General features: G+C 41.0%; 1 protein-coding gene across 2 annotated transcripts in view; it reads right to left on the reverse strand.

Moving 5' to 3' along the window:
* Positions 1 to 3344: 3344 nt before the first annotated feature.
* Positions 3345 to 15947, reverse strand: part of GXYLT2 (glucoside xylosyltransferase 2) — a 22127-nt gene continuing 9524 nt past the window's right edge. Inside the window, exons 4-6 of one of the 2 annotated variants that reach the window (XM_019536636.1) lie at positions 15160 to 15283; positions 12230 to 12402; positions 3345 to 3717 (exon numbers count right to left, since the gene is read on the reverse strand). In XM_019536636.1, coding sequence (XP_019392181.1) covers positions 3580 to 3717; positions 12230 to 12402; positions 15160 to 15283 — 435 coding nt within the window. In that variant the 3' untranslated portion in view covers positions 3345 to 3579. Of the gene's footprint in view, positions 3718 to 6601; positions 11349 to 12229; positions 12403 to 15159; positions 15284 to 15947 lie in introns of those variants that run through there. The other variant, XM_019536635.1, reaches the window with a different exon arrangement.

Genomic DNA, 15947 nt, shown 5'->3' on the forward strand with positions numbered 1-15947 from the left:
TACATACCTTAATTAAAAAATACTTTATTGCTAAAAAATGCTAACCAATGGAAAAATGGCACCGATAGACTTGCTTGACGCAGGGTTGCCACAAACCTTCAATTTGTAAAAAACGCAATATCTGCGAAGCGCAATAAAGCGAAGCGCAATAAAACGAGGTATGCCTGTATTTCCCTTCCTGCTAAGGGAGCAGGCTAGGTGCTTCCAGTATGGGGTCCCAGGGAGCGTCCTCTCTGGCATCATCGTGAAGGGAAGGGGACAGGCCAGCAGCCCCTGTGCCAGGAGGCACCCCACCTGGTTTGCAACTGAGGAACAGCAACAGGCTTCCAAAAGCAGCTCAGGAAACATCTCAATAAACCTTAAACCAGCCACTATGTTTCCCCTATGTGCAAAAGCCTACACAGGGCAAACGCCTTGGACCTTTGCCCTCTCCTCCCAGCTTCCCTGGCTGGGGTCCCAGAACCAGCAGGGACCTGAACGGGGCAAAGAGCAAGACCTACGATGAAGCAGAGGCCTGAGGTTTAGGAGAATCCGAGCCCCCGGGACCTGCAGATTTCATGCGGCCAATTGCAAAGTGGAGACTTATCCGCTGTGAATGCTTCTGTAGAGTGGAAGCACCCATGATGATCGTTCCTGGAAGGACATGAAAATGCTCGTAAAAGTTAAGCTGTAAATCCAAATATTGCCGCCAACTGTTATTCTAGGCATATGGGAGCTGCACATATGCAGTAATTTACTATTAGGAGAAAATCCCAATATAGGCCTGGATCACGTCCCAGTCTTCTGAGGTCTGTGCCTGCAGGCAATCCTGCACGCACACATTTCTGTTCTTTTTTGTAGTGGGGCAAACTGGAGTGGGATGACAGGGGCAACTGCCCCAACCCCAGCTTCTGGGGCAGGGTGGAAAACAACAGTTCCTGCCAATGATGTTGGCAAGGTGGCAGATACTGCAAGTTGCCATGGCCCCTGTGTGTTGCAGCTGCATGATTACACTGCTGCTATACAGGGGAAGAGGGTCACCTGCCTCTGTCGCATCATCACTCCCTATTGCCCCTTCCCCCTCTCTGAACCCGTTTTAAAGCCCATACTCTGGCAGGATGTGGACTCTGTACACAGCACACACACAAAAAAGAATAGGTGGTCTTAGGCCTGGCCAGAACTGAGGCAGTGTCCAGACTTCAGTCCCATGCAGAGCTCCTGTAAAAGATAATATAGCCTGAGACTGTATTATCTTTTCTGCACAGCCAAATGCAAAGTGGACAATGTTGTAGAGAAATGCCAGTAGAGCTACACTGCAGAGGAACTAGTGCAGTAGCACAGGGGATTGTCTAGGTTGTATCAGCTAGCCCCTTAGCTTATTTTATAAGAGCAAGCAAATTTAGTCCTCCTGGCAGAATAAAAGGGGAACTATGACTGTGGAGTCCTCCCATTCCCCTTGCGTGTTTGTCCCTGGAGAAGATAATCCAAGCTGTGGAGCAGCAATTCCAAAACTAGTGATTGTGACCCCAAATGCAGTTCCAGCATTTAAAGAGTTGGGTTATAAGCCCCCAAATATTCAGTTATGGCAATTAAACTCATGCTGGAAACCAGGTTGAGAGCTGACCAGAAGTGTGGTTGTGACATAAAAGGCCAGAAACTGATGGTGTAGAGCTTAGCAGTATCTTTAGACATGATTTTCCTATGGAGAAAATCTTAAGATTTATTTTAGAATTAAGTTGTTTCTACAACCGAGAGCCTGGGTTAAAACAGAAAAAAATTAACTTGTTTCCAAGATGCAAGGAGCTAGCATTGAAACTATAGCAATATATCACTTTTCTAGTTTAATGCATGTTCTAGACAATAAAGAACAGTAAGTATTTCTTTAAACTGCATTGTCTTCAGTCCTACAACCAAACAGAATTCATAACAATTTAGGTGGTAACAGAATGCTACAGCCTCAAATGCAGGTTTATTAAATACAGGTACTCCTCACTTAACATCATCCTGGTTAATGTTGTTTCGTTATTACGTCACTGATCTATTAGAGAACTTACTCATTTAAAGTCGCGCAGTGTTTGGTTATAATGTTGTTTGGCCACCGCCTGCTAGTAGGTAACTACTCTGACATAATTGGATTCCCTTAATATTGTTTCGCTTAAAGTCGCATTTTTCAAGAATGTAACTACAGCGTTAAGCGAGGAGTAGCTGTATTTCATTTCTGGGAGGAAGAATGCTATAAACTGGGATTGTGAAAAGTTACACTTGTCTTTTTGAAACTGAGAAACAAATTCTGGAGGTGAATGAAGAATTTTCTCTGTTGACGTTTCTCATTTAAAGACCATATTTAATGCAAGCTTTCTATAGTACCTTTATATGGAGACTGATCACTTTACGTACATTTTAAATGAGTAAATTATACTATCAATTGCAACAAGGACACTATTACAAGGATATCTTTGGGGTAATGAAAGCTATCAGTGGCGACAGTTTGTCCTGCCTGCAGGATTTGACTGTTAGGAAAAGGCCATTTATACTTCTTTCTCACCCCAGTTCTATCATCTGACTTCAGAGCAAGCAGTAACCTTTGAAAAAAATATCCCTTGGAGAGGAAAAGAAACAGGTCTCACACATATCAGTTTCTTAGTCCTCTCCTACTTCGTTGCCCTCACCATATTCAGAGGCATCTGAATATAAGAAATCCCCATTTCAACTGGGATTGTCAGAAAAAAGACCTCTGCTTCTAAAGGTAGCAGAGCTTTCAGCTACTAAACAAGCAGCTTACTCACCCTGTTTCATATTCATTTTCCACTTTTATACCTGGTCAGAGTGGGCATAAAAAGCACACAGATCAGATTGTTAGCATTTTACCCTTTGCACAAGTGACTTTATAGAAAGGGTAGTGGAGAACTGGGTTTCCTGTCATTGCAACTTGAATAAGCATTCTATGCATTAAAATTAAACACACAATTAACAATTGCAGCATCAGGTCCACTGCTGCCTCAGCCACATAGGGAATACCAAAGCTTTGAAAGTCAGGCAGAACTCCAAACATTGATTATAAATATATGTGACTTGGCACCAGTAGAAAATAAGGCATCAGGGCCCGGTGCTAGGACTATTCATTACACTACAGATTAAACATATGAATAAGGACTTACCTGCATTCATTTATGCCATGTACTCTGTAGCAAGTGTTCACATTAGAGTTAGAGCAGAGTAGTTAATGTAGTGTACGCTGATATTTTAATACATGCAATCTCATCTGGTGCACAGACAGGCTTGTTTGCGGGATCAGGACCTACCATCTGCACAGAAAAGTTGTTTTTTTTCAATATAATCTCAGGCATTCATTTAAAATAACAGTTAAACCAGTATAATTTCCACAATCTGTGTGGACAGGCTTATTCCAGTTGAAAAGTGATTTTTTCCAATTTAGATTGTGATGCATAGATATGTTATGAGCAAGATAAATGAAAACCTATTTTATACTGGGATGAGAGAGTTCATATTGTCTTTTATTTCTGATTCACAAGGAAAAAAAGGTTCAGACGTTGGAAGTTACCGTAGAACAGGATGTACTTATGTTTCAGTAACTGTTCTTCAGGATGAAGCCAGTGTGGAGCCCACATTAGATACATGCACACAAGCGCAGAATCTTTTGAAGAGGAGTTGTTGATGGCACCAGGCATGTATTTTGTGCTGCATGGGGGCTGATGGGGACCAGGCATGTACACCCCACTGTAAGGATTTAAAGACTGGAGTGAGAAATCATGGGAATAGAATCCTCTTCCCCTTTATTCCTGCAGCACCTTTTCTGTGGCTCATATAGGAGAAGGAAGTAGTAAGGACACCTTACTTTTCTTTTGGAAAAAGCTCCCATGAGAAGTGTGGGAGGGCTGCTTCTGCCCCGATTTGTCCTCCTGCATCAGCCAGGGGGAGCTCCAGGGTTTGGATGAATCAACATTTTCTGATGAAATACTGCTTAGCTGGAAAATTCCCAGCCAGCTTGACTATTGACCTTTATTGTTCCATAGACCACAGCTAGAAAACCACTGTGTAACCCAGCTGTATTACAGCTGGCTTAACCTTCTCCCACTAATGTTACTGAGAATTTTGTTCTTGACTTCAAAGAGAGCAGGCCTGGATCTAACATACCATAAACATGAATGAGCAAGTGACATAAAGTGACATCTGATTACCTTCATCTCCCTTATGCTGCAGACAACTGGTTTGGCTAGAGAAGCCACAACAGGAATTTCCTGTCATACTGAGAAGTGGTAGGAAAGCCAATACCATGTCAGCAGTGACTGTTCATGACAGAATGCAGAGGAGGGTATGCAGTGTGATGGAAGACAACATACAGCAGAAAGGAAGACGTAGGAGAAAGGCACACAAGTGGTACTTGGGGACTGAATCATGCAAGCACACAACCAGCTGAAGAGAACTGAAACAGAAAAGTATATGAAAGGCAAGTTTAGTCTTAGAGGGCTTATATTTTTTTAAACACAATGTGTGCCAAATTCTTCCCTCAATTATACCACCATAACTCAATTGAGAAAGGAACATGGCCCTTTGCCATTATGAAGGAAATTCATGTATTTGGCCCTTTCAGTGGCCAAACTCATTAACTACTCTCCTACTGGTATAGGCCCTATTCTTTGGGTATCTCTACCCTGATCAGTGAAGTACAGTGCAAGCCCTGGGTAACTTGAATGAGTTAGCAATGTAAACTGGCCTACACAGTGCTCTATGCTGACAGACTTAGGTTACTTTGGGCACATCTACACGAGATGCTTTATTGCACAGTAGACTAATCTACTGTGCAGTAAAATGTCACCATCTAAATGGGTGGGGCATTTACTGCACAGTAAATTAGGCTCTTGCACAGTGAGCTAGTACCTGTAAACACAGGTATAGATTAACTATGCAGTAGTTAGTGCACAGTAACACTCTTATAGATGCTGATCAGAAGCAAATTTGCTCCCAGTCAACCTCAGCAGCAGGAGACCACGGGGGACAGGGAGCTCTCTGTCCCTGGTCCTGGCGCTGCTCATCTTCCAGTTCCCCGCGGGAGCTGGGAGCCAATCAGCACTGGGACTGGGGAGCTTTCTGCTTCCTGTTCTGGCTCCCAGCATGGAGCTGACAGCTCCGGAGGGCAAGCAGGGATTGAGAACCCAGCTCCCACCCCTCAAAGCAGCTCTGCATAGTGTGGAGCTACCTGCCCCGGGGCAAGCGGGAGCTGGGAACCCAGCCAAACCCAAGACAGCTCCCAGTGAACCCCTTGCTGGGTAGGGAAGACCTGCCTAGTGGGGGGCTTGCTGACAGCTGTGTGTCCAGATGGGCACAGGGCCAGGACACCTCTGTCCACTGCAGAAGCAGCTGTCTCCCAGCCTAGTGCACATCAGGTCCCCTCCCAATGTGCACAGGGTCAGGAGGCACTGCCAGCCCCTTGGCTAGCACCTGGGGAGCCTGGAGCTCCCCCTGGCTGATGCAGGAGCAGCCCTCTGCTTCCAACAGGGAGCATGTATAGACGTGCTCCCTGGAAAGGCCTACTGCACCATAAGCCTAATGCAAATTAATAGCACATGTAGACACAGCCTTCTAGTAGCAAAGTGTGTTTGCTTGGAGCTATTCACAGTCTTCTGCGTTCCACCTTTGTTAAATTCAGTCTAGGTCTTTACGTCAAAAAGCCCTGCACATACCATTTATTTTGACTATGTAGCACCGTGAAAGCACGTACCAGAAAAACAAAAACAGTTTGCAGGGCACAAGTACTTCTAAAAAAAAATCTTGCTGATCTCTGTGGTTAATTCTATATAATATAATCACCTCCTCAAGAAAGGATGACTGAAATAAATCCCAGAGAAGGAAAAAAAAGGTAAAGATTAAAATCCTGAATATGGCCTCACTTATAAGCATACGATCCTTTAAAGTCAAGGAGTCAGCTTCATAGTTGGTGGGTGCAATTCCACAAGTGTATTTGGTTCACTGGGACTATCCTGGCATATAGGAGGGCAACCTGACCTCTAAACAAATTATATCTATGCTGTTGCTTGAAAAGAGATGGGCACTCTGAGGCAGCCAGATTCTTGGTATAGCTACAACCCTGCTGGCTCAAGGAATTTTTCTGCTACCAGAGCTATCCCAACACCTCTGCATTTGCTGGCACAGCTACGTCAGCTATGGATGTGATCTTTTCATAGCAAAGAAACTGTGTTGCGTAGACAAAGCCTCAATCTGTTAGCATTTACAGTTACCCTTTAGTCTTCATTGTTACATGAAAAAGGAAATCAATAAACACTGAATTTAACACACACAAATGCACACAATACTACTTTTCAGTCTTAAAAACAAGTTATGAAAGAACATGGTTTGTATTTCACAATACAATTATTTTTAACAATAAGAAAAACTACACAGAAAAGCAACTCATTTTAGTAAAGAAACCACACACTAAGAACAGCCTAATTTAGAACTGCATAACTACTTTCCAGCATTCAACCCCCTTGCACTGTGGGTGTGCATGTAAGTTTAAAGGAGGTCCTTGTAATTTATTAAATCGATGACTAAGACAGTAAAATTACTCTTTTGATGTTGAAAAGAGGACCATCAAGAGTCAGAGTTTGCTTAAAAGTTCATTTATTTATGTTGCAAGCTGAAGAATCATAATCAACATAGAAATGCACTGTTATGCCTCCTTGGGAGCTACACATAATTGGTGCACTTATCAAATAAAAATATAGAAGCAATTTAAATGATACAGAAATGACACAGAAATAGATCATAGCTCTTCACACATGCTCATTCTGGCATGCACACACATCACACTAAAAGTTTCCAGTTTCTGTAAAGAATAGAAAGGATAGTACAGCTCTCTAGCTCACTTAACCATGTGCAGCTAGATAGCCTCAACAAGCCCGCATATAAAATGATACAACTTACTAAAACACTTGATCTTAGCCAAAAGGTTGAATGCTTCCCTTGCTGAACAATGTGCATTTGTATTCTGACACTTCCTTATGGCTTAAATAGGACTGAATGGAAGTGCTCAGCAGCTCTCAGTATTAGGCCCTTGTCTAACTTTAGCGAATTCAAGTATAGAATAACCAGTTTAAAACATGGATATTTGGCCCTGACCCTTCAAAGACTCATATACACACTTAATGTTACACACTGGGGTGAACCTACTGATTGTAATGGCCCATTCATCTACGTAAGGTTAAGCACACGAGTCACTGTGCAGGATCTGGGTCAGTATTTAAACAAGGGCACAGTTCTTTAGAGTGGTCCATAATGCCTGGTTCTGACTCCAAAGGGTGAATTTGTATAACCAACATGGTCAATGTGCTAAAAGATTAATTTATGTTCATTTACAAAAAAAAAAAATTTCCATTTATTCTTACAGACATACCTTATTTTTTCACATACCACACTCACCATTTACCCAAAAATTAGCAGTCAAAATGAAGAACCTGATTCTGAACAGTTTAAAGAAAAAAAAAGCCTTAATTTTGTCTTCCCAAAACATGGAGTGTGTTTTATGGCGGGGGGGGGGCGGGGTAGGACTTCAATAAATATGAGAATACAGTTATTTTTCAGTCTGGTATATGAACAATAGTGTTCAGGTTCCATTATTTTAGTAATTACCAATGCAGTAATGTAATACATAAGAAGAGGGAAAAAAGATATAAATCCTATATAAGTATTTACATATTTCCATGATTAAAATAAATGAAAGTTAATGTACAGGTAATAAGAAATGATTATTAAGTATAGATTGTTTCTAAATAAGCTTAATATTATAACCAACTACTGTTAAACAAGACATAATATATTTTTGGATGCAGTAATAACACATACAATTAATTATTCTTATTGGACAATGAAATAGTATAGATAATTGTTTTTAAAAAGGCTTTGGAGTTTTCAAATTACAGCTCAGTTAAAACATTTTTTTCCAGAAAAAAAGCACAATACAACACTTCCCACACTTTTTTCCCTGTATTTTACATCACACTGACAGATATTTTCATGTTAAAAAAGCATACTTCATATAGGTTTCTTCGTTGTCAATAATGTAATGTTGTTCATTATTAAAAAATAGCACCTACTGTAAACATATCAAACACAGTTTAAATCCCCCATAATTTCCTAAGTAATAATGCCTTTATTTTATGAAGACCTCCAGTCTTGTTTAATTCCTTCATTATAATCTACCCACAGTTTCAGGTTCTATTAAATCTTAATGCATAGAGTCATAACCTACTAAATTCTGAGAGTTAGGAATTATAAATATTATATGCCAAATGACTTGACCTTCTAAAATGCAGTTATAAGTTCCTGGGTAAGGAGGGTTTTGCTGTGCAAACATCTGTGGCTTGTAGGTACTAAAGAGATGAGCAATTTTAAAACAATGCCCAGAACACCTAATCTTAATTTAACCTGACCAATCAACTGTCATTCTTATCCTGATTTAAGAAATAAAAATGATCTAATATTCAAGCTCTCAATTTAGCCAACACCAAATGTTTAAGTCTTAATCAGACCCCAAGAAATCATGAAATAATTTCGAAGTCATGAAACTTTAAAAATACATTGCAGATTCCTTTTGTTTGCCTTCTGTCGGAAAACTTAGAGTGCATCTGAATGAATTTTGCAAGTTTTTCTCCATAACCATAACAGCTCGAACTTTAAAGGGCAACTGAAATTCTAACAAAAAAAAGAGAAACGCCAAATAGTGCAAGACTCGGTAAAATCATGAGAGATGGTAACACCGTCCCACTTCGGTTTAAATGCTTTTCTGGTCCCTGCGTAAGAGGTATTTCTGGGCTTTGGATTAGGATAACTGCAAGAAAACCTCAGCCCATTTCTGGTCAATTCTGAACTCTTACAGAGCAAAGAGTATATGTTAACATGAGAAACAAGTGCAAACTGTTGTAGGTTTATTAGGCCCTTAGCAAACAAGAGTGCAAAACAGCAACTATCTGTTGAAATTCTTAGACCAAGCAAAGACCTGGGATGAAACCACTGACTTCAAGAGGCCCAAGACTTTCTACTTGTTGTTCTGGGCTGATCCTACTCCACTTGGATGCTTTCCTAGCGACACTGTCCAATGTGCAATATGTCACCAGTGCATTCACACTCCATAGATTCAAAAATGTTCCTGGGTAGGCACTTGCTGTTATTTACAACCAATCTGTTTGGCAAACTTAACTGCCAATAAGCATCATGTTTTCCTTTTCCTCACTAGCCAGGTGTTGTCTCAACAGTCTTATCATGTGGTGGGAGGCAGCAAGCCTGATGTCGCGGGAGGAGAGGGGTCACCTATGCTGCCAACTAAAAGGATTTTCTGTTGGCATGTCTTCCCTTATGAAACCATGCATCATCATGAGTGATAAGAGTGGTCGTGCCAATGCTGCAGTCTGTTTGAACTGCTGTACTCTAAGAAACAGCTCATGCCCATACCACTTATCAGCCCTGTATGATAATTATAAGGGTCTAGAAAACCATTGGCATGACATATATTTTATATGCAGTCTATAGTGATTTTCTCTTTCATTTCAGAAAAGCTCTCCTGGGCTCTTCACATACTAGATACAAAACAAATAGCTTCAGGTGACCATAGAACATTTTTGCTGCACGTGACTCCCAAGGCTTTCATTTAGGAAATGTCTTCCAAGCTGGTTGTTGCACTGTGTTCCCTTAAAGGTTTATTAGTTTCTTGTTCCCAGAACATTTCCCGAGCACCTTTTGACTACTGCAAGTTTCAATAAGGTCCTGTATGTGCAATACTGTCTGCAACCTCCAGTCTGTAACTAATTACAACATGAATATGCTTTTGACAGCTAATCTAAATTAAATATTTTAAATAAAATAAACAAAACCATCTTGTATCCCATTTTACTTTAAGGCTATTAGTCAGAATCCTGGCACAGACACTGAACTTCCAGGAATGAAAGTGCCAAGCAAAAGATATATCTTTATGTCCTAGAAGAGGAGGATTTTTGGCGTAACAAAAAGGCAGTCAGAGGCAGCAGTCTCAGTAAGGTAGACTGGAAAGGGAGCTCTCAATGGAACAGAATTATTCCTGTGCAGTAAACAGCAATAGAAAGGGGTTTGAAGAAAGCAGATCAATTGTACCTGTTTTCATATAGTTCATTCAGTGTTCTTTGACTGCTTTTAAAGTGATTAATGGGCAGGAGAGGTCATGCATTTCTTTCTTAAGACTGATAAAAAAGGCCAAAACCCACACAAATGGGAATTCAGAGCAGACGGTTGAATTCCAGTCACTTTCATCAAGTAACTTAACACCAATTCCAGGCACTGTATCTACCTCTAAATTCCTCTTCCTGTTTACTGCATGTTTTCTTACTTGCTTTAACAGCTATCACCTCTCTTCCCGTGTGAAAGGCCCTCACAGACAAGACAGGGAAACAGTGGCACTGCCTAGATGGAAAATGCTGTAAATGCAGAGAGTAAACACCTGGAGACACATCTTTACTCCCAGTCTCTTTCAGCTCAGGTGCCTCCTGCAGCAAGAGTGGGTAAACACCTTCAAACAGAAATACAGTTTTTAAGCAGATGTTTTCCTGTTACTGCAGTCACTTTTAACTAAGCCTGTCATAATGGCCTGAGTGCTTATCACTGAACATGTTCATGACACCAGAGAATGTGTGTTCCTATCTCTTTTAAGTTTTGTATCTTCTGAGTGGCAAATACCTTGAAGTGACACCATCAAAAGAAATCTAGCCCAATATTACAATGTTGAGGGAAGAAAAGTGATACAATCTGAAATTAATAAAGATGCTCCCAGATTGAATGAGATCTGCAGTGAAAATTGCTGTGTTTAAACAAATAAGCATTCCTCCAAAGTGTTTAAACCATGGCAAACCTAAAAAAGTGAAAGTGAAACTCACTCAACAGAAGTGAAAGTCACGTTCTCAACTCACCTAGTTCAAGGCGAGAGAAATGCAGGAAGTGAAAAAAGAAACTAGGTAGTGACCATTTAAAGAGACTTGTAAAACTCTTTCTGTAGTAATAATCTGTGCGGGTATTAGCCAAACAGGGCGAAACAAGTGTTTGTTTATAACATGGATTTTAAACTGATAATGTTGCTTTAATTGATTTGCCTCAAGTAATTTGGATACAAAGATGAAAACCACCACATTAAATGTAGTTATCTCTATTCAGAACCTGTGGTTGGCCCCCACGTGGACAACAACACGATTTTCATAAACTTTCCTCATTGTTTTCTCAATCTGCTTCAAAAAAACCTGTGGTATTCGCCCACATAAAGTATGTACAGTATCCAGAAACTTAGACTGAAGAGGGTAGAACAAGGATTGGAAGAGATTGTCTTCAAAGGGAAACTAAAGAGGAGAAAAAAAAAAACCCTGGTTATTTTCCACAGCTTTAATGACATTTGAGAAGTGTAAACAGAATCAGGCTTTAAGGCATGGCAAACTGGGTACCCTGGCTCCTGCAGACATCTCCCTCCCTCAAGTCCCTGTGACTGGAGACACTTGGAAACCATTTATTAAATCCATTTAAAACTACTGGTTTTCAGAAAGTTTTACCCAGACATGTCTGGCTTAGCTCACTTCTGCAGAACTGCATTTCAGTGCCATTATTTACAAATTGGTTAATTAGGGGATGTGGTGGAGATTCTGACATAATTGCTCATAACAGGAAATCCACTTTCATGGAGAGGTGCGAGGCACCTGTGGCAATCTTTGGGACTACAGAGCACTGTGTCTCACGCAGACAGTGCCTCTCCTCATGGGACTGCAATGGAAGAGGAGCTGTTGCGATGATTCCCTACTTCAACCCCAGACACACAGACCTGTAGTATTTGAGCTACGAGTAACTGCACAATCTGGTAGCAACAGTAGGCTGTTATCCTAGAGAAGGACTTGACAAAAGTGAACAGAAAGTAACAATGAAAAGGGAATTCAAACATGATCTTACTCTTGCAAGCTACCAAGCACTTTCCATTGCCTTTTGGAAGTGGATTGAAGCTTCCCTCACACACACACACACGCACATTCTCTCTATCACTGTCTTTTTTAAATGGAACAACAGCTCAATGCACTCTGTTTATTCTGTGAATGTCATGTCTACATAAAGCACTGATATTCTCAGTCCGCTATCTTGGAAGAGGCAATCTGTCAAGTGCTCTGCATAAGGCTCCTGCACTGCTTTGTACTTTGAAATAAAAAAGAATCGTCTGTATCAAAAGCAGAATACTCACATCACGTATCACTTCATATATTGCCTTGAATGTAGGCTGCTTGTCATCATGGTAGACGCCTCTATTTCCATGCAGAATAGAGATGCCGTCTGTTTCGGCTCCTTTACAGTTACTCCCATACATACAGTGATCTGGCCTGTAGTTCCACTGACAAGGAAACACGTAGAGATACTCTGGAAATACCAAGTTGAGAGAGACAACGAATGATTCATTGAACAAAATAAGTGCTGCAAGTAAATCATGGTTCTGTGGAAATGGCAAGGTTGTCAATCAGGAAGATTTTCAATAGCTGAGGATAACTGCCTAGATTTCTACCTGCTTTGCTCAAGAGATGACCAAGAGTGATCATCCACTACAGTGGATTCCCAGAACAAACACTGCATCATATTTATTCATGAATACTGCTGTTAGGGTCTGCACGGTCACTAGCAAACAAAGCCAAACTACACATGCTGTCATACATTCCCCTTCCGTCATCTACTTCAAAAGCGACCCAGTTACTCAGAGTATCATACAACCTGGCTCCTCTCCCTAATACTCTGCACACTATCATCTTCTATAACAAGGCTATGGCAAAACACGACAACTTCTGTGGGTCACCTTCCTGCCATGGCAGCAGGGGTGTGCCACTGGTTGTTACTCCGTGATGGCAGACTCTCAGCACCACCACAAGGACTGGAGACTGAACAGTTCACTTGGCTTTTCCTTGAGCTTCACTAGCCCTGCCCAGTCCCTGTGTGAATTTACATAGGGGTAGTAGAAAAAGCCTAAAGAAAACTCTTCCCATTTACTCATCAGGGTTTCTCATGAACAATTTCCATTTGGTCTGACACACCTCATGCTTAGCTCTGGTCTGAAGGCTCAGGGCTAGAGTCCCTGGAGGTGCACTGGTCCATCCATCACAAAGCCTAGTGAAGTCAGTGGGCACCTTTCCAATGACTCCAGCACTCTAGATTGGGCTCTTTATCAGCACGATGCCAGTGCTCCATGCTTGCACAAACACAACTTCATGCTGAACAAAAGTGTTGCTTATCAGCTTTTACATGCATCACCCACCAGTTTTTCTCTCCCTATCTCCCACTTCTGCGATGCTGGTACTTCATTTTTGCTTTCAGAACTAGACCCTGATCTCAGTTAATATTTATTTCTTGAAGTCTGTTAATATTAGAGCAGCTCTGAGAAGGGGTGGGAGATGCATCTTTTCAGGAATTCTCATTAAATTCCTTTTATTGCTTTACTTTCCTGGATTATTTCAGAGGAAACAGGTTGGGGTTTTTTTCGGGTTAAGTAAATTTGTGTATTTTCAGCTAATGCACAGATAACTCAAATGGAAGAGGTACAATAGGTTTGTACAATGACCTAATTTCCATCTCTAATTCTGAGTCTGAATGAATAGATCTATAAAAATGGCATTGAAAGAAAAATGCATCATTTGTTCTGAAAGGGTGAAAATACTGTATACATTAGATAGTTTCTAGAGTGCAAATCCAGCACATTATTCTTGAGACAGGAATGTGTGGATTATATCTGTTATTGGACCAACTGCATAGCTGGGAGAAATATATACAAGTTTTTGGGTACTAGGAACAGAGAAAGAGTATGACCATGTCTCTCTAAACAATTTCCTGTAATTTTGGTCTTTTCCACCGGTTATTTTGCGTTCAAGTCTCAGCATGCAAGAACGTATATTTTCAAGTAACTAGTAACGTCAGCCTTTTCAGTTTTAAACAGGATAGATTCTGTGTACATACATAGCTGAAGCTATTTAATATTATGAAGATCAGCAGCTTTGAAAATCAGGCCTCTTAGAAGTTGAGCATCACGTTAGGCTTATATCCTTTCAGAAAAATTACTAGTCACTTTTGTTCCTTATGGTGTGATCCAGGCACACACGGCAAAGTTGAGAATCACTGCCTTATAGCATCCATGGGAATATTCCAGAATCCATGTTTCCATCTGTTTTCAATTTTTTCCACTCGAAGACTATGTGGTACCCTGGAAGCTTGTCTATATCCCTCCCAGCTGTACAACCGGACCAATAAAAGGTATCTCCCATAAACATCCTTCCTGGACCATCACAGCTACAACATCACCCCAACTCTACCTCATCATTCTTTGTCATTTTGCATGCATGGACACACATTTGCAGGTAATACTGTCCATCTGCTCTCTGTTTTGAATCTCTTTGGGCTTACAGGGTATCGCATCTGTCCTCTGATGATAAAAAGACTGCCACATTACAGTCCTGGAGAAGGCAGGGCAAAGAGAGAGCACAAAATCCTGGATAGCTAGAAGTGCAAATGGATTTGTCCTGGAGTTCATCGAGGCTGAGTCACTCAGCCGAACGGCCAGAGCTGCTTTTCTTTGAAAATCAAGGCTTGCAGTGCACAGTGGGGAGGAGGGAGGGAACTATTTTTCAAGACAAACAACAAATGTTTTTAATCCTCTTTTCAGTGCAAAGTCAGTTTTCTGTCTATTGACTTCAACTCTGTTGCTTCTTTTATAAATAAAGGGATTTGACCAAATTTAAAAAAATTGGATTTGGACAAAATTTGCCAATTCCAAATTCAGATAAACATCCATGATCATGGAAACAAAAGTGTTACTCAGCTGGGCCCTGATCCAGCAGAACATTTAAACACATACACAACTAACTCTGTCCCATGATTTCACCATTATTTCATATTGTGCCCAGTAGTCTTTTCCAGCCTTTGACATCTACACTGGCACTAAAATTTTAGGCCTCAGTCCTGTCAACATAACACACAAGAGTAATCCTACTGGGAGTGAATCCCATGTGCATACGGGTTAGCAGGACAGGAGACTTGGGTTCTGCATTTCAGGTCAGAATGCCTATTTGTTCATCATCATCATGTTACTGGATTTTACCTTTACAAACAAGTGCAAGTCCAACAGGAGTCGTTACATACCTGGGTTAAAGTAAAAAATAATATTTAGTAGGTCCTGGTCTCCCCATGTAATGTAATTTTTGTATTTTTGGTATAAAGGGTACAACATTTCCTCCCATGTCAAGCCAGTTGGTATCATGCTGTTCTACAAGGCAGAAGGAAATCAGAGCAAGCAGTTAATTCTTTTCCAAACAGCAGTGCAATACTGCCACGGTTCACTTGGGGCCTACATGTTCTGAGCACTTTTCTAACCTCGTCTCAGGCTATAGTAGTGACCGGGGACAGCAGGGTTTAGGCAGAAACTAAGCACATTTTGAAGGGCTACATTAACTAACTTCCCCTTCACAGCAAGAGGGACTGTGACTTTTGGGATTGAGTCTGAAGGGTCTATGGAGGTGTGCATAAAGATTTCAAGGACTGCTCCCGAGGCTACTTTGTATTTATTTATATTTCCTAAACACTTTCTCAGAAGAGGTGCCATGTGAAGAAGTGGCTATCTGTTTAAGTAAAGATTCCACAGACTAGCCCTGAGACACGGAAAGACAGCAACGTAAAAACCACTGGCATGATTCACTTACTACAGTGACTTCCACGGTGTCGCTCAAAATATGCTGTGACCTTGTATGTCTATCAGGGAAAGTCTTTTGTAAAACACATTCCACGCAGCACTGATTATCTTTGGCTTCCTCTTTTATGTCTCTCTCAGATGGGACAGTTCAATTAAGTCACCTCTACTTTTGGTTTTAAGCCATTTCACCTGCCAGAGTTGAGTGCTCTAGCCTTTTGGGGATTTTCATAGATTTCATAGA

This window comes from Crocodylus porosus, unplaced genomic scaffold (genome assembly GCF_001723895.1).
Source record: "Crocodylus porosus isolate Cpor-Errol unplaced genomic scaffold, CroPor_comp1, whole genome shotgun sequence".
In the NCBI taxonomy this organism is placed as follows: domain Eukaryota; kingdom Metazoa; phylum Chordata; order Crocodylia; family Crocodylidae; genus Crocodylus; species Crocodylus porosus.